Here is a 26,033-nt window from a genome sequence, read left to right as displayed (position 1 = left end):
ATTCAAGAGTGAATGGAGTCCTGCATGCGGCTTCTTGGCCATTCTTTGCGATGACGGAAACGTGTACGTGGTGGAGGCTGGTGATGGCGGAGGGGGAAGTTATGGCAAGTTCAGTATCTCACTAACATCAGTCCAATTACTAACAGTGTTCAGAAAAGGTTATGCAGCCAATAGCTGTGTTCGGCTTCCCAGACGAAGACGTCAAAGCGACAGCTCTTACATGGATCAACTTCAACCGGCTGGTGCTGGGTTATACGGACGGTTCTATTGCTATTTGGTCCCTACGTCCTCATCGCCTCCTATCGCGACATCCTGTCCACCACAATATCGTAGTCGACCTCGTCTCTGGCTATCCAGCAATGCCATATCTCGTTGCCTCAACCCCTGTCGGCGGAACTGTCAAGCTGCTTGACCTTCGTGCGCCAAGCTACGAGTCAACCGAAGTCCAGAACCTTACAGTTGGAACACAACCAAATCTGCTTGGATACAGCGACCACCTGCTTGGCTTCTACTCCATGTACCCATCCGCCGGTGTACTGAATACCCACATCGGCTTCATGCACCATTCGCAATTCCCTGTTGCGCGTCGCGTCTTTACAGGGGAAAGTTTCCCTTCCTGTCTCGCAGTCGGACGAACACATCCATACCTCCTCGTCGGTTCTCTAGACGGCTCGCTGTGGGCTATCAATCCCCAGGTTGAACTCTTCACCACAAGGCGTGAACCCACGGACCGTATCCGAGTCTTCCATCACGAACATCGCCCCGCAAAGCTTTTTCCAGCTGAGTCACCCGCGGCGGCACGAGGAGTCTCAAGAATAGCGACTGGCTTCATATTGGAGCGCAGCCTAACTAAACATTCAGCCCATAAACCGCCGGTCAAGAAAGGGAAGAAGCCAAAGAAGAAGGATACCGACACAGCTGTCGGCGACGATGAAGAAGAAGGGGGTGCTATCATGGATCCGACCCGAGCCATCATTTACGAGCCATTGACGAGGATCACCGTGGCCGAATGGAATCCTAACGAAGAGTATGGATGTTGGGCTGCAGTGGCGATGGGCTCAGGTCTGGTGAGGATCACAGATCTTGGTTTGACAATAACAGAAGAGCAAGCCAATTAGTCCATGAGACACTGAGAGCCCATAATGGTGTGGTGGTAATCGAAAGCCTTGGCCATACCGTAAAAGTGTGTAACGGCTGCAAGGATGACGAAAATGTGGAAGATCTGATGCGAGCTCCCCCAAATATCGAAGGCGCCAGGTGCGCTTCTCTCGGGCCAACGAGCCTATTAAGTCAGATTTAGATGCTTTGCGTGAAGAGTCAGGGAGGACATACCGCATAGAGTACAGCGCCAAAGATGTACATGACCCCGTGGAGGAGAACCCAGCTGAGACTCATGCGATCTTCAAGACCCTGGTAACCATAGATGAATAGGCCATGGATGACAGGAACAACGCCAGAGAGACCAAGGCCGATGAACATCATTGCACGGTACGGACGCCATGCTGGGGTCCGGAAGCGCTCAACCCATGAAACGATTGTGCATCCAAGACCAAGTATACATATCTACTTTGTCAGCGACTTTCTCTACCATCAGTAAACAACATTACAGACTTACAACCCATAAATAGAAAACCATCAAATTAGGCAAACAGAAAAAGCCGTAATACAGAGCAGGAACATAGCTGCCAACGATCAAAGCCACGATGCCTGTGTAATCCAACTTGTTCCCCCACTTTGAAACAGTATCGCTGTGATTCGACAAAGTGTGGTACGTAGCACTCATCCCCAGACATACAACAGCGCCTCCAAAGAAGCATGCAAAGACGAGTACATCAGCACTGCTTGCGCTTTCGTACCGGGGCCGGACAACTCGATCAACGTAGGCTGCACTAGCGAGAAAAACTATGGCACCGAGGAGGTGAGACCAGATATTAACGGACTCATTGTGGAGGTAAAAGAGGGAGCGGAATGAATGGGCATAAGAGCCATGAGATTGGCGGTAGCCCGAGAGGATGAAGGCATTGTCGCGACGCCAAGCTGGGAGATCATCCCACAGAATGAGTAGAGATTGCTCAAACTTTGATTCGAAGTTCTTAGCGGCATTGATAAGGTTGTCTGTGACTGAAGGCCGGCGATTGCGAACGCCGTAGGGCTGAGTATCGGCCATGATGAAATGAGGCTATCCAGACTCGGAACAAATGCAGCTAGAATCAGGAACTTTGCATAGAATCGTTAACCGACAAGAGCTTTTGTCCTTGCGCCTTAGTTCTCGACTTATATATGAACCAAGTTCCACTTCTCCGGTCGTTTATTGTTGTGTTGTTGGACCAGGGTAGTTTTGTTGGGACAAGCACATGAAAAGACGCGCGACGTGCTCCGAGGCTAAAGACAAATCGATGATGTATGGTTAATGAAAGAAGGCCTCTAGAAGCGTCGTAGAAGTTCCACTTGATTTTAGTCGAAGACCCTGTTTTATTGCAAAAGAAGTTATGATGGACTTGAAAATGGAGATGAAAGTCTTTTGGCGAGAGATCTGCTGTTCGCTGAAGAAATCCACTAATACAGTGGAGGTTTTACTACCATAACATCGACGTTCTAGCATTTCTACGATCATGACTACGCTCAGGTCTGATTTCACGGGAATAACAAGACACTGCAGGTCAGCATTTGGGTCAGCATAGAATTCATTTCTCGTTAGCCATCGCGCGAAAATATTGTGATCAGTGAGCGCCAATGTCTAAAACGCCTAAAAACACGCAGGCTGTCTGTCTGATGCGCTCACGCCATCCAAAGCCTCCAGGGATATCTCGAGTCTTCGCTCAATCGTCGCTAGAACCAGGCGAAACGTCTATTTCTTTCCACTCTTCTTGATGCCCTGGCCACCGGTGTTGAGAGGGCCCTTGCCTCCAGCCTTAGCGGCAAGCTCCTTGCGAGCCTTCTCGTCTGTATCGTAGTTGTTAGTGTGATGTTTCTTTGTATCTTTCGTTTTTGGAAGTTCGTACCGGCGCGCTTCTTCTCGAGGAAAGCCTTGTCATCGTCGTCGAGGTCCTTCTGGGCCTTCTTGGCCTGCTTCAAGGGCTTGACCTTGCCGCCTGTGGTTTGGAGGGGTTAGTTTTCTACGTCCGTGGAACTTTGTGAGTCGGAGGGATTTAACAAACCTTCTCGGTTAGTGCCACCCATTTTGATGTACGTGAAGTGAAAGAGAGTCTTGAGTTGTGTTAAAAATGAGGAAAAGCTGCGGTTGAAGAAACAAAGATTGTCGCGAGAGGGAAAAGTTGCCTCCCGCTTATTGACTTTTGTCCAGGCCCTTTCGCGCTCAGCACAGCCCAGCCCACTCACTGGCAGCGGTGAGCCCACTTTCGACCGCGGGGATAAGCTCGATAAGATGGATAAGGGTCTTTCGGGGCTTAGCTAATCCAGAAAATGGGCCTTGTAGCCTCATCAGTTGTTTCGCTGTTACCTGACGTCAAAAGTCTAGAGATATTCGGTTCAGATAATAACTTTCATCTCGCATCGCGACACCTGTTTAGGTTTCGCAGCACCTGCACTCGCCTCAGAGTTTCCAATTCGCTTACCCACCTTTTTTTTTCATCTGGACTGCGCTCCAGTCTTCCTTCATCCGCTACATTACCTCCCTTATCGGCTCTGAGCCTTTACGAGTCACTACTGATCCGGTTGGGCTCTTCTCCCATTGCACTCTGCTCTTCTTAGTCCCCAGCGCTGACACTGTTTCTGCTTCTCTCCATTTAAGGCCTTGAGGATCTAAATTAGCACCGTCGTCATCATGGCGTCGAGTTCGGACGAAGGCGAGATCGTCGAGAACGGCGCTGAAGATTTGAAGGCAACTTCACTGCAGCATACTGGAGGAAGCAGTGTTGACCGTCAAGACAGAAACAAAAGTAGACTTTCGACTCCGGATCACGATTCGGCTTCTAGATACAGCAACGGTTCACGACGAACCATTTCACCCCGTGGCTACAAGCGATCGCACGACGAAAGAGACAGAGACAGGGATCACTACAACTCCAGGCCTCGCGATCAAGGCTATCGCCGGAACTACGAGGATTCGCGATGTGACGACCATCGCAAGCCGCGAGGACAATACGATGACCTAGATCGACCTGCATCGCGCGCATCAAATTTCAGCTACGGGGGCCGCGATCGGAGCCGCGACCGAGACAACTACCGCGATGGAGACCGAGATCGGTATTCCAACAAACGACCTCGAAACAGGAGTCGCTCTCCTCAAAGATCCCGACCTTCGGATAGGGGCAGGTTTGATCGTTTTGTCAGAGAAGGCCAATACGATCGTCGCGACGATGGGCCGAGGGAACTTAAGTATGATGAAAGCACGAGAAATGGCGGTTCTATGTCCAAGGGAACGACTGTAGGAGAGGCTTCACGCGCCCAAGGACATCATGCTAAACCTGAACAAGGCCTTACAAATGGACATGGCACTTCCAAGGCTTCTCAGCAGTATGTTGATCTACATTCCTAGGTTGAACGAAGCACTGACATGTTCATAGGGAGCCAGCAGCTCAGAAGGAACCCGAACGAAAATCGGAACCTGAGCCAGAGCCCGACTACGAAGAGCCAGAGCCTTTTGACGAAGAAGCTGAAATTGAGCGACGCCGCAAGCGACGTGAGGAGATTCTGGCTAAGCACAGTTCTGCAACTCCTCTCCTTCTCCATGCTGTAGGTGCTGCTGCAAGTAAAGCTCACGGAGCTTCTCCTGCGTCCACCACGCCCGACACGCCCATGAGAGCACAGTCCGACATTGAAAGCCCCCGCACTCCCCGTTCAGGTATGTCAACAGCATCTGGTGGAGGGATCTTATTGACCAGAGGTGCAGATATCGCATCACCGCGCTCTCCCGGATCACATATCGAAATGTCTCCTGGGGGTATCAACTTCCTCGATGACAGAAACCTGATGAACAGCCACGGGAAGGCTCAGCCAGACGAGGAGGATGGCCCCTCAGCCGCTGACTACGATCCTACTGGAGACATGAAGGAGGATGAACGACGACATGAGCTCCGGCACGGAAACGTCGTACTTCATGGTGAGCAGCATCCCATTGCAACGGAACAACAGCCACAGGAAGATGTTCAAGAAGAGTCTACCGAAAAGACCGGCGGTGATGACGACGATGATGACTTCGATATGTTTGCGGAAGACTTTGACGAGGAAAAGTATGCCACAAAACCTGTCGAGCCGGTCGCGCCTATCGAGGGCGACGGCAAGGCCCCTGATGTCCCAGCTATCAAGGGAGGTATTCTCGAAGGTGACGACAAAGATGGCTACTACAAGATTCGTATCGGTGAAGTCTTGAATGGTCGGTATCAGATCCAGGCAGCACTGGGAAGGGGTATGTTCTCAGGGGTAGCCCGTGCCGTCGACATCACCACGAAGGAGCTCGTCGCTATCAAGATGATGCGAAACAATGATGCCCTCCGAAAGGGAGGATACACAGAGATTGCTATTCTGGAGAAGCTCAACGAGGCCGACCCTGAGGGTCGCAAGCACATCATCAAGTTTATCCGCCAGTTCGACTACAAGGGCCATCTGTGCATGGTATTCGAGAACCTGAGCATGAACCTGCGAGAGGTTTTGCGAAAGTTTGGTAACAATGTGGGTATCAATCTTGGAGCGACGCGAGCATACGCATACCAGATCTTTGTCGCTCTCGCGCACATGCGAAAGTGCAGTATCATTCATGCTGATCTCAAGCCGGACAACATCTTGGTATGCAACCCCACGATGCTAATATTAAGACACGCGAGTGTTGACTTTAGTAGGTAAACGAGAGTCACAACGTGCTAAAGATCTGTGATTTGGGTACGGCTATCGACAAGACGGATGCGGCGACAGCGCATATGGATGTCACTCCATACCTCGTCAGTCGATTCTATCGAGCGCCGGAGATTATTCTGGGCATTCCTTACGATTACGCCGTCGACATGTGGTCCATCGGCTGCACGTTGTATGAGATGTACACCGGCAAAATCCTCTTTGCTGGAGACAGCAACAATCAGATGCTCAAGGCAATTATGGAGATCAGAGGAAGGTTAACGCCGAAGTTGTTCAAGCGTGGTCAACTATCGCCAGCTCATTTCGACGACAAGGGACAATTCGTCAGCATCGAACGAGACAAGGTTCTCGGCAAGGTATGTTGTGATTCCATTCACTCCCTCCATGTTGTTTTTGTTTTTGCTGTTGTTTTTGCCATCACACTCCTTGCATCTGCCTACAAGCGCCATACGGTCATGCTCTTGGTGGCCGCCCACGCGAGGTCTATGCTATTTTTGCGACAATGGCTGGGGCTGTTCCATCTTGGGGCTCTGCGAGCGTAAGCGCCTAGATCCCTTGCAGACTGAAGCGCTCGGGATATGTGGGGTAACTTCACGATGACCAACACCACCCACACAACGGTCGATAGATCAAAACAACAGCCATCAGGCATGTTTGATCTCAACCGCCCTTGCGGGGTTCTCGAACAAACTCAGCAAGGGATGGATGGTGTGATGAGATGAGGTTACAGAACGCCTCGAGATCCTTTCAAGGTTAAAGATCAGGTCGCATGACTTGTTTTGTCTCGGTAGATCGGACTCCCTCTGAGCGTCAGCAACGATGACCTACATATCCCTTGCATACGAGTTCAACGGCTGCTAAGAGTTTGGCCAAGCGCTCAGCCCTTGTTGACATGCGCATTTATATGGAGAATTCCTTTTCCCATTTTAGAACTATGAGTCAGGAATGGATAACTAACAAACTGTGCTTACAGACAACCGTCCGAACGATGGCGGTGGTAAAGCCAACTCGGGATCTACGGACAAGACTAATGGCTGCGTCGTCAGGGATGAATGACGCGGAAACGAGGGATCTGAACCACTTCATTGATCTCCTCGAGCACTGTCTTACACTCAATCCCGACAAAAGGATGAAGCCGGCTGATGCACTGCGCCATCCCTTCTTTACTACACGGGCGGGACATGTACGTCGGTAAGGAGGGTGTTAAGCATTCGGGTCATGGATTCATGACGCTGTTTTGAGACAATTAAAGGCGCGGGATGAGAGATTTTTTGGGGGATTATACTTGGCTAGACAAAGCAAGGGAGGATACTCGCTGGTTCAAAACATTTGGTGGTTTGATCGATGTCTCTGAACGTGTCACCGCCGTTTTTATATCATGCCTTGCTATGTCTCACCTTGTCTGTTATGTCTCGTATGAAGCCGAGTTTATTGGAATCTAGACTTGGAAGAAGCAGGCTAGAAATTTTGATGGAGTTCTGGAGTATCGAGCTTGGACGAGGGTCTAAAACAAATGCCTACACAGTTGTAATAACATAGCTACTAAGGAATCGCTAAGCAATGCTCGGATTGTCTGATGAATGATCGCCGATGGTTGATTGAGTCTTTTTACGATGCGTGACCTCGTACTCGCTGTATTCCGAGTCACATAACGCCCGGCTCATACGGGAGGAATCCACATGCTCGGGCTTGGTATTGAGGTTGAGGCTCCCGGGCACGGAGTGGCGATGCAGGCGTGGGCTTGCTGACCCGCGTGAGCACGCCAGGCAGCCTACGCTAGGTGAACATGTTGTGCATTTTCTAGGCTACATTGTTCATTCCAGGTTCAAGTTTGACAGCCTGGTAGGCAGAGACTGAGGCGGGGCGTAACGATCAGGGCTGATTCCACATTGTGGTTTGCTAAATCTGATTGCTGGCAGCCGATGTTACATTTGAGATGTTTGTTGTAGATGGTTTGGGGGACACGGGTTGTGGTCTGTGTAAGTCGCTTGGTCGGGATGGGGAGTGGTTGGTCAGACTATCAAAGAGTCTCTTCTTTGTGTTTGAGAACTTGACGTCAATGAGGTCAATGAGGTCACACAGATAATGTCAGTGGTACAGAAGGAAGATGAGCATGGCGAGCAAGTCGTGACGTTTGTGTCGATGATTGTCGTGATGCGCAAAGGTGAGGCTTTTGATGATCCAATATCCCTTCCTTGATCAACAATGTCACAGATCGTCACTCATTCTGTCTTGAGCGATCTTATCGGTTCTCCCCGAATGTACCGTACCGATGTTTGCCCTGCATTATGATGTGCAGGAATAAAATTGTGATTGTAACACCCTTCTCATACAAACCTGTAACAGAACCTGCGACGGAGATTGCGCCCAGACTCGGAGCGAGGGCAAGGATCCCTTGAGCTTGAGGGTTTGATGAAATCAAAGTGGATTCGGGATTTCTCAGCCTCACTTTATCACAGGGGGAGTTTGAGACATTATGACGGGCTGTGGCGAGAGTGTCGTCAGGATCGGCGGGTTTTGTTTCGATGGGTTATTCATTGGTGCAATTTGCTGGGTTTTGCTGGTGATTGCCCTACAAGTTTCATGAGGAGAGATGATCCGTCCAGGAGAAGTTTGTTAGCCTGTGATTTGGGAGACCTACAGTACGTCGTGGTGATCGCTTTGTGTCTTGGTGAGGGCTCTTGTATTGGATGATGATCAGGTCAATGCGACAATTATGATGTTTCGTGTGATCGGACGCGATAACTGTGAATGGACAACAAATTACTGTAAAATGTACTACCCGCCCTGACAAATAGGTGAATACACAAACATACAGTAGAAGAACCATGTCATCTGGCTTGGATACAGGGTAACATAACATAACCGTTTGTGATGCTCCTTGTCCTACCCCGGGTCCGCTCCGTGACGGCATCTCTAGATTCTAACTCCACATGAACATGGCACGGCCGATTCAAACAAGAAGGAGGTTGATTATGAGCGGACCTTGTCCTCGTGTGTCCAGACCATTCCCCATCCCTCATACTCAAGGGGAGCCGTATCAATTCTAGTAGACCACGGTTTAGCATCATCAAGATCTTGAACTTGGTAGCGAGAGTCAATGTGACGCTCTAACTCTGGATCGCGCTACAATTGGACCAACTCGATCTTCAACTTCACAAGTCGGTGATGCAAATGATGGCCCCTCCAGGCGCCGCGGATGTCATCCCGTAAGCTTCAACACCACCCAATAAAGTCCCCGCCCCTACTTTACTTTACTTTACTTTACTTTCTGCTTAGTTAGTGATGCGCCGTTGAGAGTCGAGACCGGCAGTGCATTAGACTTTGAACCAAGGCGACAACGTTGGTTTCTCTTTACGGTAGCCACGAGCCCGTAAATGATCGGCCATGATGCGATACAATTCTGGTATCTCAAATTATGTTTGAGCTGAGCGTGTTTCTCGCGCACGTCCGCTTTCTTGGGGCCTCGTGACAAATACTGTGTGTTGCATTGTCCTCCCTTGCGTCCACACGCTACACATACCAGCCCTTGCAGACATCCAGCGTTTGGCGGTGAATCTACAAACAGAGGCTTTGATGTCAGCCCACCTCGAAACGGGCAGTCTTGGCTCTAGTGGTGCAGCTTGACGTTTGAGACGGTCTTCTATCTCATAATGGCGTCTTCATTGACCAAAGTTTACAAGGAGATACGTAGTGAGTGGTTGTCTCCAAGAGATAACTGCTGATCGATTCGGCACTGCATGTGATGGTCGTCGTATCTCGCCAGAGGTTTTCAACGATCGATCTTCAGATCGTTATCAGACCAGAAACGAGTCCCAGCTCTCGCTTCCACCCCAAAGTCCCATTGTCAACGGCAAGGATCTCTCAATCGGGCTAGAAACACCAGACTTCAAAAAGATATCATGCAAACCAAGCCAAGGTGATACCAGCGCCGGCCGGTTCAGAGACGAACCGCAACCATGTTCCCGGGGAAGTGGCCCTGGCGGCAGTTGATGGTGTGCTCTCGATTGCTCATCCTCAATGCGAGTGACTGCCCGCCTGCCTTTGTTTCTCTCCATCTCCCGATCTACCTAGGACTATGGCTGAGGTCTTGTGCCGTAGCAAGCTGGACTCAACCGTAGAGATGCATAGCCATGACTCAAGATGCGCATAGCTTCTCTAAGTGAGTGCATAGACGGCAGTGTTGAGGATAACTCCCTATTGGATCGATATGGCATGTGGTTAACCTTTTCCTGCTTGGAACTGCCAGAGTAACATCCCGATTTGCTGGCTGTTCTTCTTCGCAACCAACGATGAATGCATAAGAGCAGCCGGTATCGAACCAGGATGGAGCAAGCTCTTGCATTGCCGTCGCTTGGTGCGAGAGCCAGTGGTTCAATCAAGTTGCAGCGGTAGAGGCAAGCAGGTTTCGGTCAGCGGTCGAAACGTAATCAGCCCATGCATAACATATGCTGAGACAGAAGAGTTTAGTGCATAATGATTGTTTGCCCATGGTCATCGCCATGAAAGAAAAGCTCGAACCCTCATGAAGCAATGTTTGATGCCAAAAAAAAAAAAAAAAAAAAAAAAAAAACGCCATGCTTCAGCTACAGTAGATAGTGGCGTATGATCGACGCCCCGGACTCAGAAACTGGAGATTAATTAGAACATTTTTTCTTTCTTTCTTTGACTTTGACTCAAGTGGCATTGGCGTCAGAGGAATCAGTGCTCGCTGGCGAGAGATGGGTCGATTCCAGGGATATCCCTGTAGATCAAGGATTAGACAGCGGCCTCACTGTGTCAAGTGGATCCAGATGATATGTTTAGAGCTCAGTGCGCGTAAAGAACAGGGCTACAACGGGGAATAACCAAGTCGGAGATGATTGCTGGAGATCTGAGTGCCAGGACCTAGACCTCAAAGGGTTTAGATGCACCCGTGATTTTTGACGATGCAGTTGATGGTTGATCGGTAATCACGGTGAAAGGTCCATTCTCGAATGCCCTGACCGCTTCTCTCGGGCCCATCGACCCGCCCCAACCCGTCTTTGACAACTGTTAGCAATGAGACACTGTCTTGTTTTTAGGGGACCACTCAACTGAGCTGGAATACCAGGGGCCCTTGGAGGAATTCGGACTTATTGACATGGAATAGGGTAGGCGAGACGGTATTTTGGACAATTGTCAAGTTGCTTTGCTTCGCTTCACCTGAAGTTCTATCAATAATTCCACTTGGATGCATGGAGAAACACGTTGGGGAAGCTGAGATCATGCGATAATGGTTCGTGGCTGGAACAACTAAATGAGGTTGAAAACAAGTGATCAGTAAGAAAATGAATGCCTCGTCGCCTCAGTTCCTCCTCAATCTGTCAGTGTCAGTCAGTGCTCGCTCAGATCCGGGGTTCGAGGCCAGGCAAGGCGAAGGCAAAGGCGAGGCACTGTACGATACCCGTTCACATCCGATGACAGGAACTGAACTGGAAGCAACCCGAGCCGACATACGCATTCACATTCTCATTTCACATTCTCACCGTAAAGTAAAGTCGTCGTTATCAGTTAGACTACCATCCATGCCATGCATCCAACGGGTGACAGAGATCACAGGCCGATAAAGACAGGCAACGGGCCACATTCCTTGGGACCTGTACAGCTTCTCATTGGACGCCTCTTCTGCAACCCGTCCCGTTTCCCATCAGTCAGCCTCACTGTAACTTTGGAGAGCTGCCACTGTCACCGTCGTGGCCTGTTCAAGGGGTCTCTTGACTTGACAAGCAAGTGAACTGTGCTGTGCTGTCTGGAAACTCTGTATCGTCCTACACGACAGGGGGACACAGACACCACTCATTCACTCTACCTGCATCTCACCGCGGCCTGGGACCACTGGGTGGTACTGACTGACGCACCCGAGCTCTGCACCTGTCTGCTTCGAGTAATATGGGATCCCGGGGTCTAGGCCAGCAGCCCGTGAGGACGCTGCAAACAGACACAGAGGATAGAGCAGAGCTGCCAGCGGGCGGGTTGAGGCCCCTTCGAAGACATGCCGTTAGACGGATACGTGCAGAGACAACCAAATGGATATCTGATGGCAGGCCTCGTCTCGCTTCAAGTCAGACAAAGGCAACCAGGGCTGTCAGTATACCCGCCGACGGAGGATCGCTTATGGATGAAACACCATGCTGCTGATTTGCTTCTTTTGATCAACCTAGAATAAGCAAATCTCATTTCCCCTTGTCAGCCTTGTTGAGAATACAGTATGTGATGAACATGGCATAGCATGCGTGATCTCGATATTTGATACACTTTAACCTCGGACCAATCAAAGCTCAAGGGTGGCAGGGCAGTTTGAAAAGCACGAGGTTGAAGAATAGAGATGGCTCACCAAGAATGTCGATCTTATCTTTCTGCAGTGAGTTATTGTTGGTGCATAACCAACCAACCATAAACCAACGGAGCTGGCATAAACTTATGCAGCGCCTAGCTGCTCTAGCCTCACGGCGGGGACGTTCACTGGCTGGAGGGGCAAAATAGCGACCCTCATTAGTGAGGGGATCGACGCAATTCAGCATCTGCATTCTGCAACAGTGTTGCCAGTTCACTTCACATTGAATTCACATTCACATTTCAGCCCCCCAAGATATCCATCCATTATTATCACACAGGCACAGCAGACAGTAACTGAGTGTGTATTCGTTTCCATGACTTCATGCATTCCTTTTTGTGCAAAACATGTCGCCAAGCGCCTCAGACGCCCATCTGATAGCCAATCGTGTCGCAAACTCAATCGTATCTGGGCGAAAAAAGGTTTGTTGTTCCGTTCCAGTTGTTGCTCAGAGGCAGGTCCGGCAAAAGTAAAGTAAAAGCATGTGTAAGGGGGAGACACGGCCGGACTCAAACTCTGTGTGTGATGAGAGTTCCAACGTGCAGCGAGAGAGAGAGTGACGCCGGCCTCCGACGTCTCCGCATCAGAAGAGTACCGAGTACGCCTACGCCGCCCCGGCCGGGAGAGGAGATGGATGTTGGGAAGGACAGTGGCAGCCACACGGAGGCAAAGCTACGGCCAAACTGTGATTCATCACGGGGGTTGTTGATTATGACGATTCGCCCGATGGGTGGACCTCAGAAGCCAGTCAAGTCACAGAGAGGACACGCAGCACAAAAGACGGCTACGGCACAGCGCACTCTGGCTTTCTTGGGGGGTGTCAGCAGAGCAGAAACACACGGCACAACACAACAGCACAGGCACCGCCCAGGTTGCTAGAGATCTGCCACCAGAGACCTATGACTGGTCCGAGGCAGGCTTCAAGTGGCAGTGGGCCGATGGATGGCGTTAGTGCTGAGACTGATGAGTGAGAGTCTCAGACTCACAGAACAGAGCAGAAGCCCAAAAAGATGATGGTGGGCCTGGGAGAAACCTGAGAGGACGTGGCCTGGAGGCAGTGACACAGGGAGAACCACTTCTAAACGGATCCTTGCCTTTTCGTATATTGCTCAGCGTCACCAAATCAAGTCCTCTGTCCAATCCCTGCCTCTTGTCCAACGCCTCATGAGCCAAGGACGCCCCCCTTCCCTCTCACTCTACGCCCAGACAAGAATAGAGCATTAACGCAACGCAACGCAACGCTACGCTACGCAACGCAACGCTAACGCTACCGCACAACGAGGCCAAGGCCAAGACCCAAGACAGGGCCATACCCATGCTCATTAATCTCTCCAACTGGACAAGGGTATGATTGAGGCGGTGGGTCCTGCTCCACGCAACGCAATCCCAAGCCCGAGGCGTGTATGGATGTGGATGTGTCAAGTGTGAGTGAGTGAAGCTGTTCGCTCGACTAGAACATGTACGTACCGTCAGGTCTTGGGTGTGTGTGTGTCTCGCTCGCCTTGTCCTTGTTCGCTAGAGAGACTTATCTATCGTCTCTGCCCATCTCCAAACTTGGCTGGATCTAGTTTGAGGAACCTCTATCACCACTTTCACGACACTCCTTCCGGCAACTTCTCTCTCACTCTCTCGCAGACGTGACCTTCTGGTCTACTCTTGTCGAACAACAACTCTTCAACCTCCCACTCGACAATATCTCCCCTGGAAGGCCGACAAACTCTTCTCATCTCTCTTCTCGACCCGTTGATTCGGCCATCGGGACCTCAAAGCTACTTCAACCACCAACCACACCCCAAGGAACTTTTTAATAACGACCCGTTTGGACTACACTGGACCGGACTGGACTTTGGAACAGGATCCCATCACAGGCCGTAGGAAAATACACAGTATTTTCTTCTCTTTACTTTTCTTGCTGCTGTATGCCGTGCCGTTTTGGATTATATCTCTGCCGGCCCTAGGATCTACTTCAACCTCAAGAATACAACCCAGTTTCTAGGATTACTTCGTGAGATACCAACCAGATAACATGCAGCAACATGCCATATTCGGTTACCAAACCCCTCCGCCCTCTCCAGGATTCGATCATCCCAAGTGCACAGTTCAACAACCATTTGCGGCCCCTCACTCTCGACACTTCCAGAACCGATGCGTCCCTCTCGCCCCGGAGGCCAGGCTAGGCCGCGTGCTTGAGGGCACTCTCCAGCTTACTGACATCCTTGGAACTGGCGCCTATGGCGTCGTGTACCTTGCCGTCGATCTCAAGACCGGAGGTAAATACGCTGTCAAGTGCTTGAGCAAGTTCAATCCCGATGGAACCCCTCTGGAATCCAGACAATTTGCCTACCAACAACGAGAGATCCGTCTTCACTGGAAGGCATCGGAACACTCCAACGTGGTCCAGATGCTCAAGATTGTGAATGATCCTGACTGCATCTATGTTATTCTCGAGTACTGCCCTGAGGGCGATCTCTTCTTGAATATCACTGAGCGCGGTCAATATGTTGGTAAGGATGAACTATCAAGGAATATCTTTCTGCAAATCCTGGATGCTGTTGAACACTGCCACAACCTTGGAATCTACCACCGGGACCTCAAGCCGGAGAACATCTTGGTGACAGACCACGGAGACACTGTTAAGCTGGCTGACTTTGGTCTTGCTACTTCTGATGATCGATCCGAGGACTACGGATGCGGTTCAACATTCTACATGAGTCCAGGTACATACTATTCCCCCTCCCTCTCCCCTTGAAAGCACCCCTTTTGTATCTTGATGTTATCGCGGATGGGACAGACAACTAACATATTTTCTTTCTCTCTTTTCAGAATGCCTGGACCCCTCTGCTAGGAAGCCTTACTACCTTTGCGCCCCCAATGATGTCTGGAGCCTTGGAGTTATCCTCGTCAACCTCACCTGTGGACGCAACCCATGGAAACAAGCTTCCTTCCAGGACTCTACTTACCGTGCCTATGCCGGATCCAAGGACTTCTTGAAGACCATCCTCCCATTGTCGGATGAACTGAACGACATTTTGGGACGGATCTTCGAGCCTATCCCCGAGCAGCGGATCACTCTCTCTGAGCTCCGAACCAGGATCATGGCCTGCTCTATGTTTACCGTGCCGCCTATGTCGTCTCTACCGACACCTCCGGCCTCACCAAACCACATCACCGAATACGTTTCCTCCGAGGATGCCATCATCGACGACTATGAGTACGACTCACTGTCGCCCGCCTCCTCGGATGATGAGGGTTCGCTCACATCAAGCGACTCTACCATTGACGACCTGGACGACGAGTTTGAACAGGAACGCCAGATGCCGCAGACTCCTCCTGAGTTTGCACCACACACCTTCGACCCTGAGGAGCCCAAGGAACATCAACTCATCTACCACAGCCAGGAATTCGTGCCCCAGAAGTACTCTGGGCCCGTCCCCGTGCCAGTGGCCGTTCCCCCTCAGCCCATGCTCTGCCAGCAGGTCCCTATGCCAGTACAGGCTCAGGTTCCTGTCTCTGTGCAGGCTCCTTGTCAACCCAAATCATATTTCCCTATCTGGGATATGGTAAAATACGTTCAACAAGTGCCCATGCTTCAGCACCATGTGCCCTTTCATCAACAGGTCCCCTTCATGCCTACGTTTCAAGGCTGTTACTAAGGCTTGAGACATGATCTCTCGCTTTCGACATAACGGCCACTATTATTACTACGACCTCACCTGGATGAGATGTCACCGAGGCCTCAAACCCCACTGACCTAGGACACTGTTTGATTCTTCTATACCACCTTGGATATTACTCGACTTTAATATCGACCCTTGGCCACACTTACCTCCATGGAACCAATACCTACCAAAAGCCGTGCAAGGATACGCCTACCAAAAACACTTTTTTACGACCCATTGAATGACAGTCTGGGATTGCTTCTTTTCGGCCTTGTATTCCCCCTTTTTGGAGCAACATTTTCTTGTTTCGGTTTCTATTTTCTTTGTCACAAAAATTTCTTTATTTCACCTACAAAACACTTATTTAAACAGCGAGGAGTTTTGTCTTTTCGAATATTATGAGGATGGGCAAGATATCAGTTGTAGAAGCATGATGTTTGGCGCATCGAGACTTTTATGGGAGGCGAACTTTTTTTGTTGTCATTTCTGCAGAGACAGAAAAGAAGACTCGGAAAGATTGGAGTTGTTGCTTGTCCGATCCTCGTTTATGTTCTTTTCTACCGGCCCAAGGAAGAGCTTATGTTTGTTTGCCCAGGAATTCCAGAGGATAATGACTGTTGTTCCTTTGCTCCTCGTTTTTGTTATGCTACTACTTTCTGGAAGGCGTCTGTCTTTTGTGATAGAAGCGAGAAGAATGGCCATGGCTTGCACTTGAACTGGATCAGAGATACCTCTTTACTATTTTTATCATGACGGATCGGATGGGGACTCTACAAGAAGAGGAGGAAAAGAAGTTGACATGGGACAAGAGCCATATGGACTTGAATCTTGGTCTCAAGCAAAGATTAGAGCGAAGGGGACATGGCTCAATAGCCACAGCGCATATTGCGCAACCATACGTTTACTGAGGGATAGACGGCACCTCGCACAAAAGAGATGCATCTGCCGATCATCCTATGAATGAAAGACCACACACAATAAGATACCTCACTCATACAAACTGTCCCAATTTTGCTGTGCCATGCGAATGTGAGTGAACTTGACCGTCTCGACTAACACAGCAACATGATGATGTCTCACAAAGGCTTCGGAATAGCGTCACATACTATAGACCCCAGTCTACCGCATCACACTACGGTGCTCCCGTTCAAGCTGCATGCGAGCCGAAGTAGAAAAAAGCAACTTAATCATCCCTGGAACTCGTGCATTGTGGGGCGGGCGTTAGCGATGCAACGCTTGCGAGAGCGAGAAAAAAAGAAAAGAAAAGAAGGGAAAAAACAAGGCGAGAACGTGGCGCCCAATGAGCAGGGATAGTTTAGTTAGGGCGAACGGCATGAGTTTTGGAATGGATGTGTGGAGATGGTCGTAGCGAATTAGCTGGGCAGACGTGAAAAGGTGAGGCGGGCTTGAGGAGGGTAGCGTGACGAGGAGGAGACGATTATTGGGGCGATTGGATGAAGGATGAAAGTGAAGACGATCTTACATGGTGGTATTTTGACTGCTCACATACTGTAGACAAGAAGTTGGTGATAGTGGTGGTGAAGCTATTCAGGGAAATATGAGAGACAACTGATGCCATTCAAGTACTGACAAGTGCACAGAATTATGTGATACCCTGGTGATAACAAAGTACTTTACACCGCAGAGGCCATTTAAACTAAACTGCCGACCACTCAACGTGAGACAAGCACGGAAATGGAACTCTGCTGCATTGCATTATCTCAACCCAGTCACTAATAACAGACAAGAAATCAATAGTCTGTTTGGCCTCAGTCTCACCGCTATCTAATTAGAAAAAAAAAAAAAAAAAAAAAAAAAAACCTCAAAAGACACTCAAAAAATGTCTCAGGCCCTTGTTTCGAGTAGAGTAATGCCCAGCTTGGGCACCCAAACAGAAGAGAAAGAAACATCACGGACCACTCCGTGGCATTTCCTCTTGAACTGCACGTCAAAGTTCAAATAGCGACTTTTGAGAAATGCGCATGTTGATCACATCTCATTCCCTTGGTTGTTTCCGGTGGGAAGAGAGGAAGAGACTAAAGTAGCTAAAATGCCACCACGAAAGTGAGGTTTCGCTTAAAATGCCCAGAAAGTTTAATTAAATCTCGTAACGTAAGCGGGAAAGTTTCAAGGTTGGCTTGGCTTGGCTTGGCCCTTTTGATGGTTCGTTTTGGGGGAGGAAGAAGCAGGTTTCAGCGCTGGTTGCCGATCATGGTTCGGGGAGTGGGTGTGCGGCACAGCGAGCACTAACACTAACTAGAGTTAAGAAGAGGCCCGTGGTTCCACGGAGATGATGGCTGATGGGTTCGGGGAGATAGAGCCATTCATTCACTGGAACGCGCCTGTAGCGTGGCCTGCACGAGTCTATGAACTCTGCTGACCTGGACCTGTTACTCAAGTATCACGCCAAGCGCTGAACTATGCCAAGTCTACTTGCCACTAAGTAGCACTACCGTTGGCTGGTTGGTGATGATGATGGATCGTCTCAGCTGTGATTTGCAGTGCTAAATTATCACTATTGTCAATTAACCCGAGCCAACCCCCTGGCGAGAGAATGATATCAACCTCTCATGATATCTCCAAAGTTGGTAAGCAACTTAAGTTGTGAATGATTAGATCCGGTAACCTTCACAACTGCATGATATGACAATGGGCTGTGCACAGCAACAAGATGCTCAACTATAGTGACACAACCAAGGTAGTCCCTCGTAAACACCAACATCTGGAATCTCAAATTTGACTTTCCTCCTCAACTCGGTCCGAGCTGTAATCGTAGATCCTGCGGCCATAATCTCTCCCCCGGATGGCGCCGACCATTACATCTTTCACGATCCAGCCCTCTCTCCCGTCAAACCCAAAGCCTCCCTTGGCCTGCAGGATGACATTAAGCCTTAGCCGCAGCCGCAGCCCAGCCCAGCCCAGCCCAACCCACGATCATCATAATTTCCTCATCCACGCTGTACGACTCATGGCATGTAAGCCAACCCGCCTGCGGATCTTGTTCTCGGCCACATCGCACAGATGTTGTCAGACCAGAAACAGTGTAGTGAACCTGGGCTTACGGACCGAAACTCTATCATCGCTCGATAGTTTCCAAGGCGAGGGGGGAACGTGTCACGTTTTCCCATAGCCCGCGAGTCAAGCCATTGATCGTCATAGCCCTCTAATTACTAACTTAACTTCTATGAGGCTATGCTGGGGATTTGCAAAAGCTGAAAAAAACACAACAAAACCTGTGGCTGAAGGTTGTACATGTGAGCTGTATCATGTCATTGTTACATGGGCGTCCGGACCATGTCAGCCGTGTTTCACGCGATATTCTTGGTAGAGTTCGACGGTTCGTGTTGGTTATGCGCGTTGTAACCCTTCTGCATTGAAGAGACAGCGGCTGGAGGGTTTCGATGTGAGCCACTGAACTCTCGGGAGAAGTGAAACGAAGTTAGAATATCCCCTTAATTTGGTGTTTTGCCGTTGGAGTGGTTGCGGGGGAGGGGATGTTTGTCAGTGGCGGTTGAGTTGAGCCCCCAGGGCGCGGGAATAGCTAGGGAATTGTAAGTGCAACTGGAGGTCGGTACCATTAGAAATCAGCCCGTTCTAAGAATATCGTGGAGAGAACAGTGTAACGGAGGTTGATGAAAGACATCTGCGGTTGGGAGGGAAGTATGCTTCCGAGTGACATTCTTCGAGCGTTCCGACAGCACGAGCTGGGAAATTCCGGTCGCTTTGTCTTGACGGACACACCGAATAGATCATACGTTTCGTGGAGTCTATGTTCATCCATTTGGCCGAGTGAATCTTGGCTCCCTGAAGGAGTATACACTGAGGCGTTGGAGAGGTGTGAGGCTATTCCCAGACATTCAGCTCATGGAAGAAGCCGTGGTACGACATAAACCCAAGACTTGCATAGCCTCAATCATTGCCATGTACGCCAAATCTCAATTGTATGTAGTTTGAAAGGTCTCTTGGAGAATTGAGATCCTGTATCTTCCTCTGAGGGGAGGCAAGACAACTGAGGATGGCTATCCTAGGTAACAGAAAGGATTAGCTGAATTTAGTCTAGAATTTATTATAGCTTTAGACTAATTATTATTGGTACTTAGTTGTAAGGTCAGAAGTTTTGTTGCTGGAGAACCCTCCATTGTATATGCTGAGCTGTTCCCCTGAATGAGGCGACAACCACGTAACTCCTCGATAAGAGTTGGCATGCTAGGTGCACCCAGAATACAGATCAATTCGAAGGTTCTAGTACTCGAGGAGATAGAAACTACGGTTACCATGTTGGTTTTAATTCTCTCCCGAAGCAATGTCAGAGTGTTACACGTCCATGAGGGTCCGAGACACTTTGATCAGGAGCGTACACAATCGTTCTTAGCAACTCAATAAACAAGAAAAGAGTCTCAAATAAGACTATGCTTCTTGAAACATGATGAATCCATGTAGTACTGGCCTTTTGGTCCTTGAACGTGTTGATATCAACGAGTGTCATAAAAGTGTCAGGGGAGGACGATTGCAACTTGAGCATCACGCACAAGCAATCCCCCATAATGCTCACAGTCTTTGGTACATGGCTTAAGGATTTATGTTAGATAAGAATGTTAATCTAATTTTATTAGAGAAGTGAGATCCAAGTCATGATCGAGAAGAGCCTCCTGGCTGCAACTCTATGAAGAGCTCGAGGCAAGGACGGCCACAGTGACTAATACCAGCGGTTTAGCAAGGAAAGACATTTTAAAAAGCAACAGAGACCAGCTTGGATATCTGTAACTTCTTTTTTAGACTATTCTCGGGTATAGTTCAACAGGAAAGTATCTCCAGTGCTACCTGGGCCCCCTTTTCACAGACAGTACACTTGACACGAACTCATCTCCACGGCCACAGTGCTGGAGTTAGCAGCGGCGTTCTCAAGATCCATGCGACAATAAAATGTAAACACAAACATTGATGGAGAATTGAAGGTAAGCGCACCTTGGGTGTCGAGGCAGATCGAACTGGTGCCAGCTGGTTAGGATGTTGAGAGCCACGCTCCCGAACTTCAAGAGCATCATCGAATGACGTTTATATACCCATTACTATCTCCAACGCTTGCTAATACAAGATGATACGCTAGTATTACCCCCTCAAGGGGAGGTAAGGAAACTTAGGACTTCTATCCTATGTGTTGGGACTTTATCCTAAGTGCCAAAAAGACATAGGTAAAGTTAGTATAATTAAGTATAGATTTAGTAAATCCTACATTAGGTTCTTCTGGCACCTTGGTTTAACGCCAGAAGATTTCTTGCTCCCTGGGGCTCCTATGCCTAAGCGGTCACCACTTCGTGGTCCTCCTCCGACTTTCTGAAAGCATCCTGAAGGGGTATCTCTGCTAACGGCACGACCTTGGTCTTCTTGACAAACTTCCAAATCAAGTACGCTGCGGTAACAAGAGGGATATCCCTGTGATACCATTAGCGTGTGAACTGCTCTCTGGCATCGGAAGAACTTACAAGTAGGATGATACAAAGCCAACGGGATCCCAGTTACCCCTGGTAAAGACGCGGAAACCGCCCGTGAGGAGGATAAGCAGAGTCATGAACAAACCGGCGCAAGAAGAGTAGACTACTCTGATGTTAGCTAAACTTTTATAACTTTGGGATAAAATTTATCACTTTAGGATAAACTTTTATAACTTTAGGCTCCCACTTACAAGTCCAAGAGTTGTGCCAGGGCAGGCTTTCGACCGGAATTCCTTGCTTTTTCATCGCAAGGCGCAGACGAATGTGATTCAACAAGATTGACGCCCAGGAGATCAGCACTCCCGCCGCTGTCAGGTCGACTAGCCACCAGAAAACGGTCATAGCTCCATTTGAGAGACTCATGAAGCTGAGGAACATGAAGCAAGTGAAGAAGAGCACGCAGACGTAAGGCACACCCCACGCGGTTGTACGGAGGAAGATCTGAGGCGCCTGTCGCTTGAGGGCCAGACCATAGAGAACACGGGTACCGGCGAGAAGACTCTGATTGGAAGCCGACCACGCGGAAGTTATGACAACGGCGTTGACAACGGAGGGGATCGCTGGGATACCGGCCGCCGAGGCTGCGATGACAAAGGGGGCTTTGCCTGCGGCTCCGGACTGGTCGTTTTAGTCTCTCGTCGTCGCTTCTCACAAGCATACCAACAATGAGGATGGCCAAGATGTAAAAGACGAGAATTCGGATGAAGACGTTCTTGCAAGCCTTAGGGATAGCACGCGCAGGGTTCCGCGTTTCGGCAGCGGCCATGGCGATAGATTCCACGCCCGCGAAGGAGAACACAGCGCTGGTCATGACAGACCAATATCCAAGGAACTGGCCCCAACTTCCCGTAGCGATATATTCGACAAACGGCCCTGGGTCCTTCCAATATCTGAAGCCAATTCGCTCTGTGCCAGGGACGCCTCCTAAGTTGATGACCAACCCTAGGATAATGAGGAATACGACCAAGAGGATTTTGAGAAGGGCGAACCAGAACTCAACCTCGCCGAAAACCCGGACGAAGCAGAGACCGACGACTGTGGTCAGGACGATGAAGATCATGATCCATAGCGACGGGTTGATGTCGGTCCAGAACTCGAACAACACACAGATGGCCGTGATCTCTGAAGGGATCGACAGAATGTTGCCGTAAACCAGATTCCATCCAATTGCGAACCCCCAGGCGGGATCGACGAGAAATTCGGCATGCCGCACAAAAGCTCCTGTGACCGGCAATAACGCAGCGACTTCTCCCAATGCGAATTGCACGGCGCACACGACAAGACCAACAGTCGCATATCCAAGCAACGCGCCGAGAGGACCACCAGTCTGAACAGACTGACCTAGACCGAGAAAGAGACCCGTGCCAATAGCGCCAGCGATACCCAGCATAGAAAGATGCCTCTCATGCAGACCGCGCTGAAGGCTCTGCTCCTCGGTGGCCGTTACAAGATCGCCGTTGTTGTCGTTCCTCGTCTCCACGCCCATTGACGGGTTCGCCTTTCCGCCAGCAAGAACGTCGACGCTCATCTTGACGCCTCCCAATCTGGTGATGAGAATGTTTGATAAGGGTTGATCGTGGTCTTGGCGAAGAGAAGCCTTCTTTTTATGAGACTAGGGGAGGCAAGAAAACTTCTAACATTAGACCAAGGTGCCAAAAATATTCATCTAAGGTCTACTAAATCTATACTAGTTATCCTAAATTTACTTGAAATCTTTTTGTCACTCAGTCTAAAGGTCCCTAGGTTTTCTTGCCTCCCCTTGCGAGACGAGAAATGTCTTATCGACGCCATCACTTGAGCCAATGGTGCAATCTGAGATTGACCGGGGGGCTTCGGGCAGTCAGATACGGATACCGGCAATATTCTTCATGGTTGCGGATGTGATTGCTCTTTTGATCTATGGCGCGGTTGAAGGAGTGGGTTGGGACTCCATTTAATTGGAACTTTGCAAAGTTTAATCCTTCTAGAATCTGGCGATGCTGATCTATCAACTACGCTAAGTTAGAGCTACCTCCTGCCTACCCTACAATAGCTGAGATACGATCCTCAACTTCATATTGGAGGAGCATTAATAAGGACAGCTGATAGCTATTTAGGCTTGTTCATGGCTGGTAGGCTAAGGCACCGCAGCGGAGACGATATAGGAATAAGCATTAATTTGGGCTCTCAATCGCTTCTTGTCAGCACCGGTATCCCCAGTTATAGATCATCAAAAAACATCTGAGTTGAGCTGCGAGTAGCAACCAGTCAGCTTTTCTTTTCGCAGAAACATCCAATAGGTAATCTTGTAAGAAGGAATAGTCATATACTTTTAATACTGTTCTACTAATTTATATCAGCCCAGGAGCTTTGTTTCATTTCGAACAATACAAACACACAAACAAACACACGCAGATAAAACCCAAGAAACCGAGCACTACCCACAGGAAAACCGGAATCTTATGATTTCCGGCGTCCTTTGCCCTTTCCTCACGTATAATCTCAACAATCTCAAAGGCATCAACGTCCGGCTTGCAGGTGGCCTCTGCTGGGGGCAACTTTCCATCGATGAAATATCTGGCTACAATTTCTCGAGTGCAACTGGAAGGATGGGCGCCGAAGCAATGCTATGAATTTCTGTTAGTATCACCATCAGTTCAAGACATGGTATTGTACTTACACCAACACCTTCGTGAACAACAACCCGGCTTCCAGGAAACCGGGCAGATATCTTCCGGGCATGATCCAAAGGAGTCACCGGATCGTATTTACCGTTGACGAGAAGGATTGGGTTCTTTGTTTCGACTCTTTCAAGGCTTGTAAGATTTATCGGCTCAGCTGCGTGCGTGTTCCAATGAAAACACGCCGAGCGTTGAAGCAGGGCCGGGGTGAAGAAAGGGTTATTATTAGCCTGACTGCTTTCGTACAAAGAGTTAATTTCCTCAATAGTTTCAGCACGAACGTTTGCGTCACTGCACCAGATCGCTAGATGGGCAAGATCGGATTGAGGGTTCCATGGAGATGCCCAGTCACCAATTTCCTGGGAGCACATCGAACGATTGCCCTCCAAAGCTGTAACAATCAGCTCATCCAGCCAAAGGTATCCTTTTACTTCGTAGAGAGCGAGTAAAATCGAACCAGTCAGCCAGAGTGATTTAGTGCTGTGTAACCCCCCCCCAACTCCTGTGCAGACCATGAAGACATGATTGAGGACCTTGAGGAAGTCATCTGGTCCTTTGGGAAGCTTGTTAGCTAAGAGACATGAATCATTTTTGGCTGCCATGCACTCGTCGTAGAAATGATACAAGGCCTTTTCGGCATCCTTGGTACTGTTGAGCGCGAGGTTATTGACATAGTCGTCGGCGAGCAGATTGCTATCGAGAAGCATGCGTTCAATACGGCCAGGAAACATACTAGCCAGAACCTGGCCTAGGACCGTGCCGTACGACGTACCCCAGTAGTTGATGCTGTTACCTTCACCCAATGCCATAGCAATTTCCGCTATATCTCTGGCGACGAATGTAGTGCCACGGAACTTCCTAAGATCCGCGTCTTTCGCAACAAAGGATTCCGTAATAGTGCGTGTATAATCCAAAGCATCGCTAAGTAATTGTTGAGTGATGAAATATGACGAATTTTGGAAGGTGTAGAAGAGCTCTTCGATCATTTGCCCCGGAAATCCTTCATCACCATGCGGAACCATCGTCTTGCCAGTACCACTAATTCTAGGTTAGCTTTGACTCTACTGAACCTGTCATAGCTGATATGTCACCTACCGTGGATCAAAACCAATTATATGGTAGAATCCGCCAGTGATGTTTGCCATATCTTGTCCTTGCGTCAAAACAGCGTCGAGTGCAGAAGCACCGGGACCACCAGGATTCACGATGATGCTGCCTTTGAACGGGGTTTTGGTGGCTCTGAGCTTGATTAAATTCAATGTCGTAGTGTTTTTACTGGATTTGTCGGTATAGTCGAGAGGAACAGTTAGATTACCGCACTCGAAAGCTTTTTGATATTTCTTGTATTCATCAATGCCCAAATTGCACCGGGTCCAGTTGATGCGATCATCGGGAAAGAAAACGTGAACGTCTTTGGGAATATTAGGAAGGTCATCTTTGGGCAGAAATGTAGCGTGTGTGCTCTGCAGGAACAGGTGCATGGGAATAATGTTTATGAGCTTCATGTTGAATAGGGAGGGTGATGATGTGATGCTGAGAGGGTGGTATACTGAATAACGTTGACACGGCGATGGAAATGGGCGGGTTGTAAATGATAGAATGAATTGAGAGTTGTGTGTAAAGGTCCAAGTTGTTTACCAAGGTGTCTGGCTTGAAGTCGTTTGACTCCCAGGATGACAATGATGGAAGGGGTCAACGACGAGTTAAGTCAGTCGCGACGATGAGTTCGGAAGGATTTAAACACTCTGCCTCCTCTAATGCCTAGAACCCACTGGGGAGTTGCGACCGCGGCCCTTGAAGAGCAGCCCCTGAGATTTGAAGTATTTGAAAGCATCAGACATTTTACAAAAGTGGACTAGGTACGCAGACCAAGATAGATGACAATGATACGGAATGGTCGAAAGCGAAAGAAAGGGATTCGGGACTTCCTTAGTGAGAATTGTACAAATGTGAGGATTTGGTTGGCACATGCTTTATGAAATGTGCTTATAACGAATCCCCTTTCCGTTATAATTCGATATCGTCCCAATGCCAATGACATCTGGTAGTAGGTATG

General features: G+C 49.2%; 10 protein-coding genes across 26 annotated transcripts in view; 5 read left to right on the top strand and 5 right to left on the bottom strand.

The window, feature by feature from the left end:
• The window catches only part of FOXG_11598 (uncharacterized protein), a gene marked incomplete at its 3' end in the record, with an annotated part of 1,144 nt that extends 1,132 nt beyond the window's left edge, over positions 1–12 (top strand). Inside the window, exon 2 of the mRNA XM_018391308.1 lies at positions 2–12. Coding sequence (XP_018249926.1) covers positions 2–12 — 11 coding nt within the window. The remainder of the gene's footprint in view (position 1) is intronic.
• FOXG_20574 (uncharacterized protein) lies at positions 12–2,403 on the top strand. The gene is made up of 2 exons (XM_018400855.1): positions 12–104; positions 154–2,403. The coding sequence occupies exon 2, from the start codon at positions 162–164 to the stop codon at positions 1,116–1,118; it is 957 nt and encodes a 318-aa protein (XP_018249925.1). The 5' UTR covers positions 12–104; positions 154–161; the 3' UTR covers positions 1,119–2,403.
• On the bottom strand, positions 101–2,544 carry FOXG_11596 (uncharacterized protein). Of its 2 annotated transcripts, XM_018391306.1 has the most exons (3): positions 1,616–2,544; positions 1,333–1,563; positions 101–1,282 (listed from the first exon to the last, which is right to left on the bottom strand). In XM_018391306.1, the coding sequence occupies exons 1-3, from the start codon at positions 2,165–2,167 to the stop codon at positions 1,115–1,117; spliced, it is 951 nt and encodes a 316-aa protein (XP_018249923.1). In that variant the 5' UTR covers positions 2,168–2,544; the 3' UTR covers positions 101–1,114. The 2 variants fall into 2 exon arrangements, with proteins under 2 accessions (XP_018249923.1, XP_018249924.1); XM_018391307.1 differs by having other exon boundaries at positions 101–1,563.
• Positions 2,545–2,848: 304 nt separating this feature from the next.
• On the bottom strand, positions 2,849–3,180 carry FOXG_11595 (uncharacterized protein; the record flags this gene model as incomplete). Its single annotated transcript, XM_018391305.1, has 3 exons — positions 2,849–2,943; positions 3,003–3,092; positions 3,159–3,180. The coding sequence occupies 3 exons, from the start codon at positions 3,178–3,180 to the stop codon at positions 2,849–2,851; spliced, it is 207 nt and encodes a 68-aa protein (XP_018249922.1).
• Positions 3,181–3,442: 262 nt separating this feature from the next.
• On the top strand, positions 3,443–7,516 carry FOXG_11594 (CMGC/DYRK/PRP4 protein kinase). Of its 12 annotated transcripts, XM_018391303.1 has the most exons (7): positions 3,468–3,674; positions 3,752–3,841; positions 3,892–4,476; positions 4,527–4,804; positions 4,853–5,745; positions 5,799–6,167; positions 6,785–7,439. In XM_018391303.1, the coding sequence occupies exons 3-7, from the start codon at positions 4,370–4,372 to the stop codon at positions 7,004–7,006; spliced, it is 1,869 nt and encodes a 622-aa protein (XP_018249918.1). In that variant the 5' UTR covers positions 3,468–3,674; positions 3,752–3,841; positions 3,892–4,369; the 3' UTR covers positions 7,007–7,439. The 12 variants fall into 12 exon arrangements, with proteins under 12 accessions (XP_018249917.1, XP_018249921.1, XP_018249920.1 ...); XM_018391302.1 differs by having other exon boundaries at positions 3,443–3,841; XM_018391297.1 differs by having other exon boundaries at positions 3,454–3,674; positions 3,752–4,476.
• Positions 7,193–13,210, bottom strand: FOXG_20573 (uncharacterized protein). 3 transcript variants are annotated; one of them, XM_018400852.1, is made up of 3 exons: positions 12,167–13,210; positions 10,888–11,989; positions 7,193–10,833 (listed from the first exon to the last, which is right to left on the bottom strand). In XM_018400852.1, exon 3 carries the CDS (start codon positions 8,723–8,725, stop codon positions 8,393–8,395), a length of 333 nt encoding a protein of 110 aa, XP_018249907.1. In that variant the 5' UTR covers positions 8,726–10,833; positions 10,888–11,989; positions 12,167–13,210; the 3' UTR covers positions 7,193–8,392. The 3 variants fall into 3 exon arrangements, with proteins under 3 accessions (XP_018249907.1, XP_018249909.1, XP_018249908.1); XM_018400854.1 differs by having other exon boundaries at positions 10,888–12,004; positions 12,167–12,200; XM_018400853.1 differs by lacking the exon at positions 12,167–13,210 and having other exon boundaries at positions 10,888–12,045.
• FOXG_11593 (RAN protein kinase) lies at positions 12,176–17,943 on the top strand. The gene is made up of 2 exons (XM_018391292.1): positions 12,176–14,883; positions 14,990–17,943. The coding sequence occupies exons 1-2, from the start codon at positions 14,193–14,195 to the stop codon at positions 15,817–15,819; spliced, it is 1,521 nt and encodes a 506-aa protein (XP_018249906.1). The 5' UTR covers positions 12,176–14,192; the 3' UTR covers positions 15,820–17,943.
• A 587-nt stretch (positions 17,944–18,530) lies between these two features.
• On the top strand, positions 18,531–20,260 carry FOXG_20572 (uncharacterized protein; the record flags this gene model as incomplete). 2 transcript variants are annotated; one of them, XM_018400850.1, is made up of 2 exons in its annotated part: positions 18,531–19,376; positions 19,437–20,260. In XM_018400850.1, the coding sequence occupies one exon, from the start codon at positions 18,629–18,631 to the stop codon at positions 18,953–18,955; it is 327 nt and encodes a 108-aa protein (XP_018249904.1). In that variant the 3' UTR covers positions 18,956–19,376; positions 19,437–20,260. The 2 variants fall into 2 exon arrangements, with proteins under 2 accessions (XP_018249904.1, XP_018249905.1); XM_018400851.1 differs by having other exon boundaries at positions 18,629–19,376; positions 19,444–19,579.
• A 391-nt stretch (positions 20,261–20,651) lies between these two features.
• FOXG_11592 (uncharacterized protein) lies at positions 20,652–23,096 on the bottom strand. Of its 2 annotated transcripts, XM_018391290.1 has the most exons (3): positions 21,509–23,096; positions 21,309–21,420; positions 20,652–21,258 (listed from the first exon to the last, which is right to left on the bottom strand). In XM_018391290.1, exons 1-2 carry the CDS (start codon positions 22,843–22,845, stop codon positions 21,342–21,344), a joined length of 1,416 nt encoding a protein of 471 aa, XP_018249902.1. In that variant the 5' UTR covers positions 22,846–23,096; the 3' UTR covers positions 20,652–21,258; positions 21,309–21,341. The 2 variants fall into 2 exon arrangements, with proteins under 2 accessions (XP_018249902.1, XP_018249903.1); XM_018391291.1 differs by lacking the exon at positions 20,652–21,258 and having other exon boundaries at positions 21,266–21,420.
• Positions 23,097–23,606: 510 nt separating this feature from the next.
• FOXG_11591 (uncharacterized protein) lies at positions 23,607–25,570 on the bottom strand. Its single transcript, XM_018391289.1, has 3 exons — positions 25,073–25,570; positions 23,977–25,015; positions 23,607–23,923 (listed from the first exon to the last, which is right to left on the bottom strand). Exons 1-3 carry the CDS (start codon positions 25,480–25,482, stop codon positions 23,672–23,674), a joined length of 1,701 nt encoding a protein of 566 aa, XP_018249901.1. The 5' UTR covers positions 25,483–25,570; the 3' UTR covers positions 23,607–23,671.
• Positions 25,571–26,033: the final 463 nt, after the last annotated feature.

The sequence above is a fragment of the Fusarium oxysporum genome, chromosome 10 (assembly GCF_000149955.1).
Source record: "Fusarium oxysporum f. sp. lycopersici 4287 chromosome 10, whole genome shotgun sequence".
NCBI classification, from domain to species: Eukaryota; Fungi; Ascomycota; class Sordariomycetes; order Hypocreales; family Nectriaceae; genus Fusarium; species Fusarium oxysporum.
The sequence above is the reverse complement of the archived record's forward strand: the minus strand, read 5'-3'. Positions and strand labels throughout refer to the sequence as shown.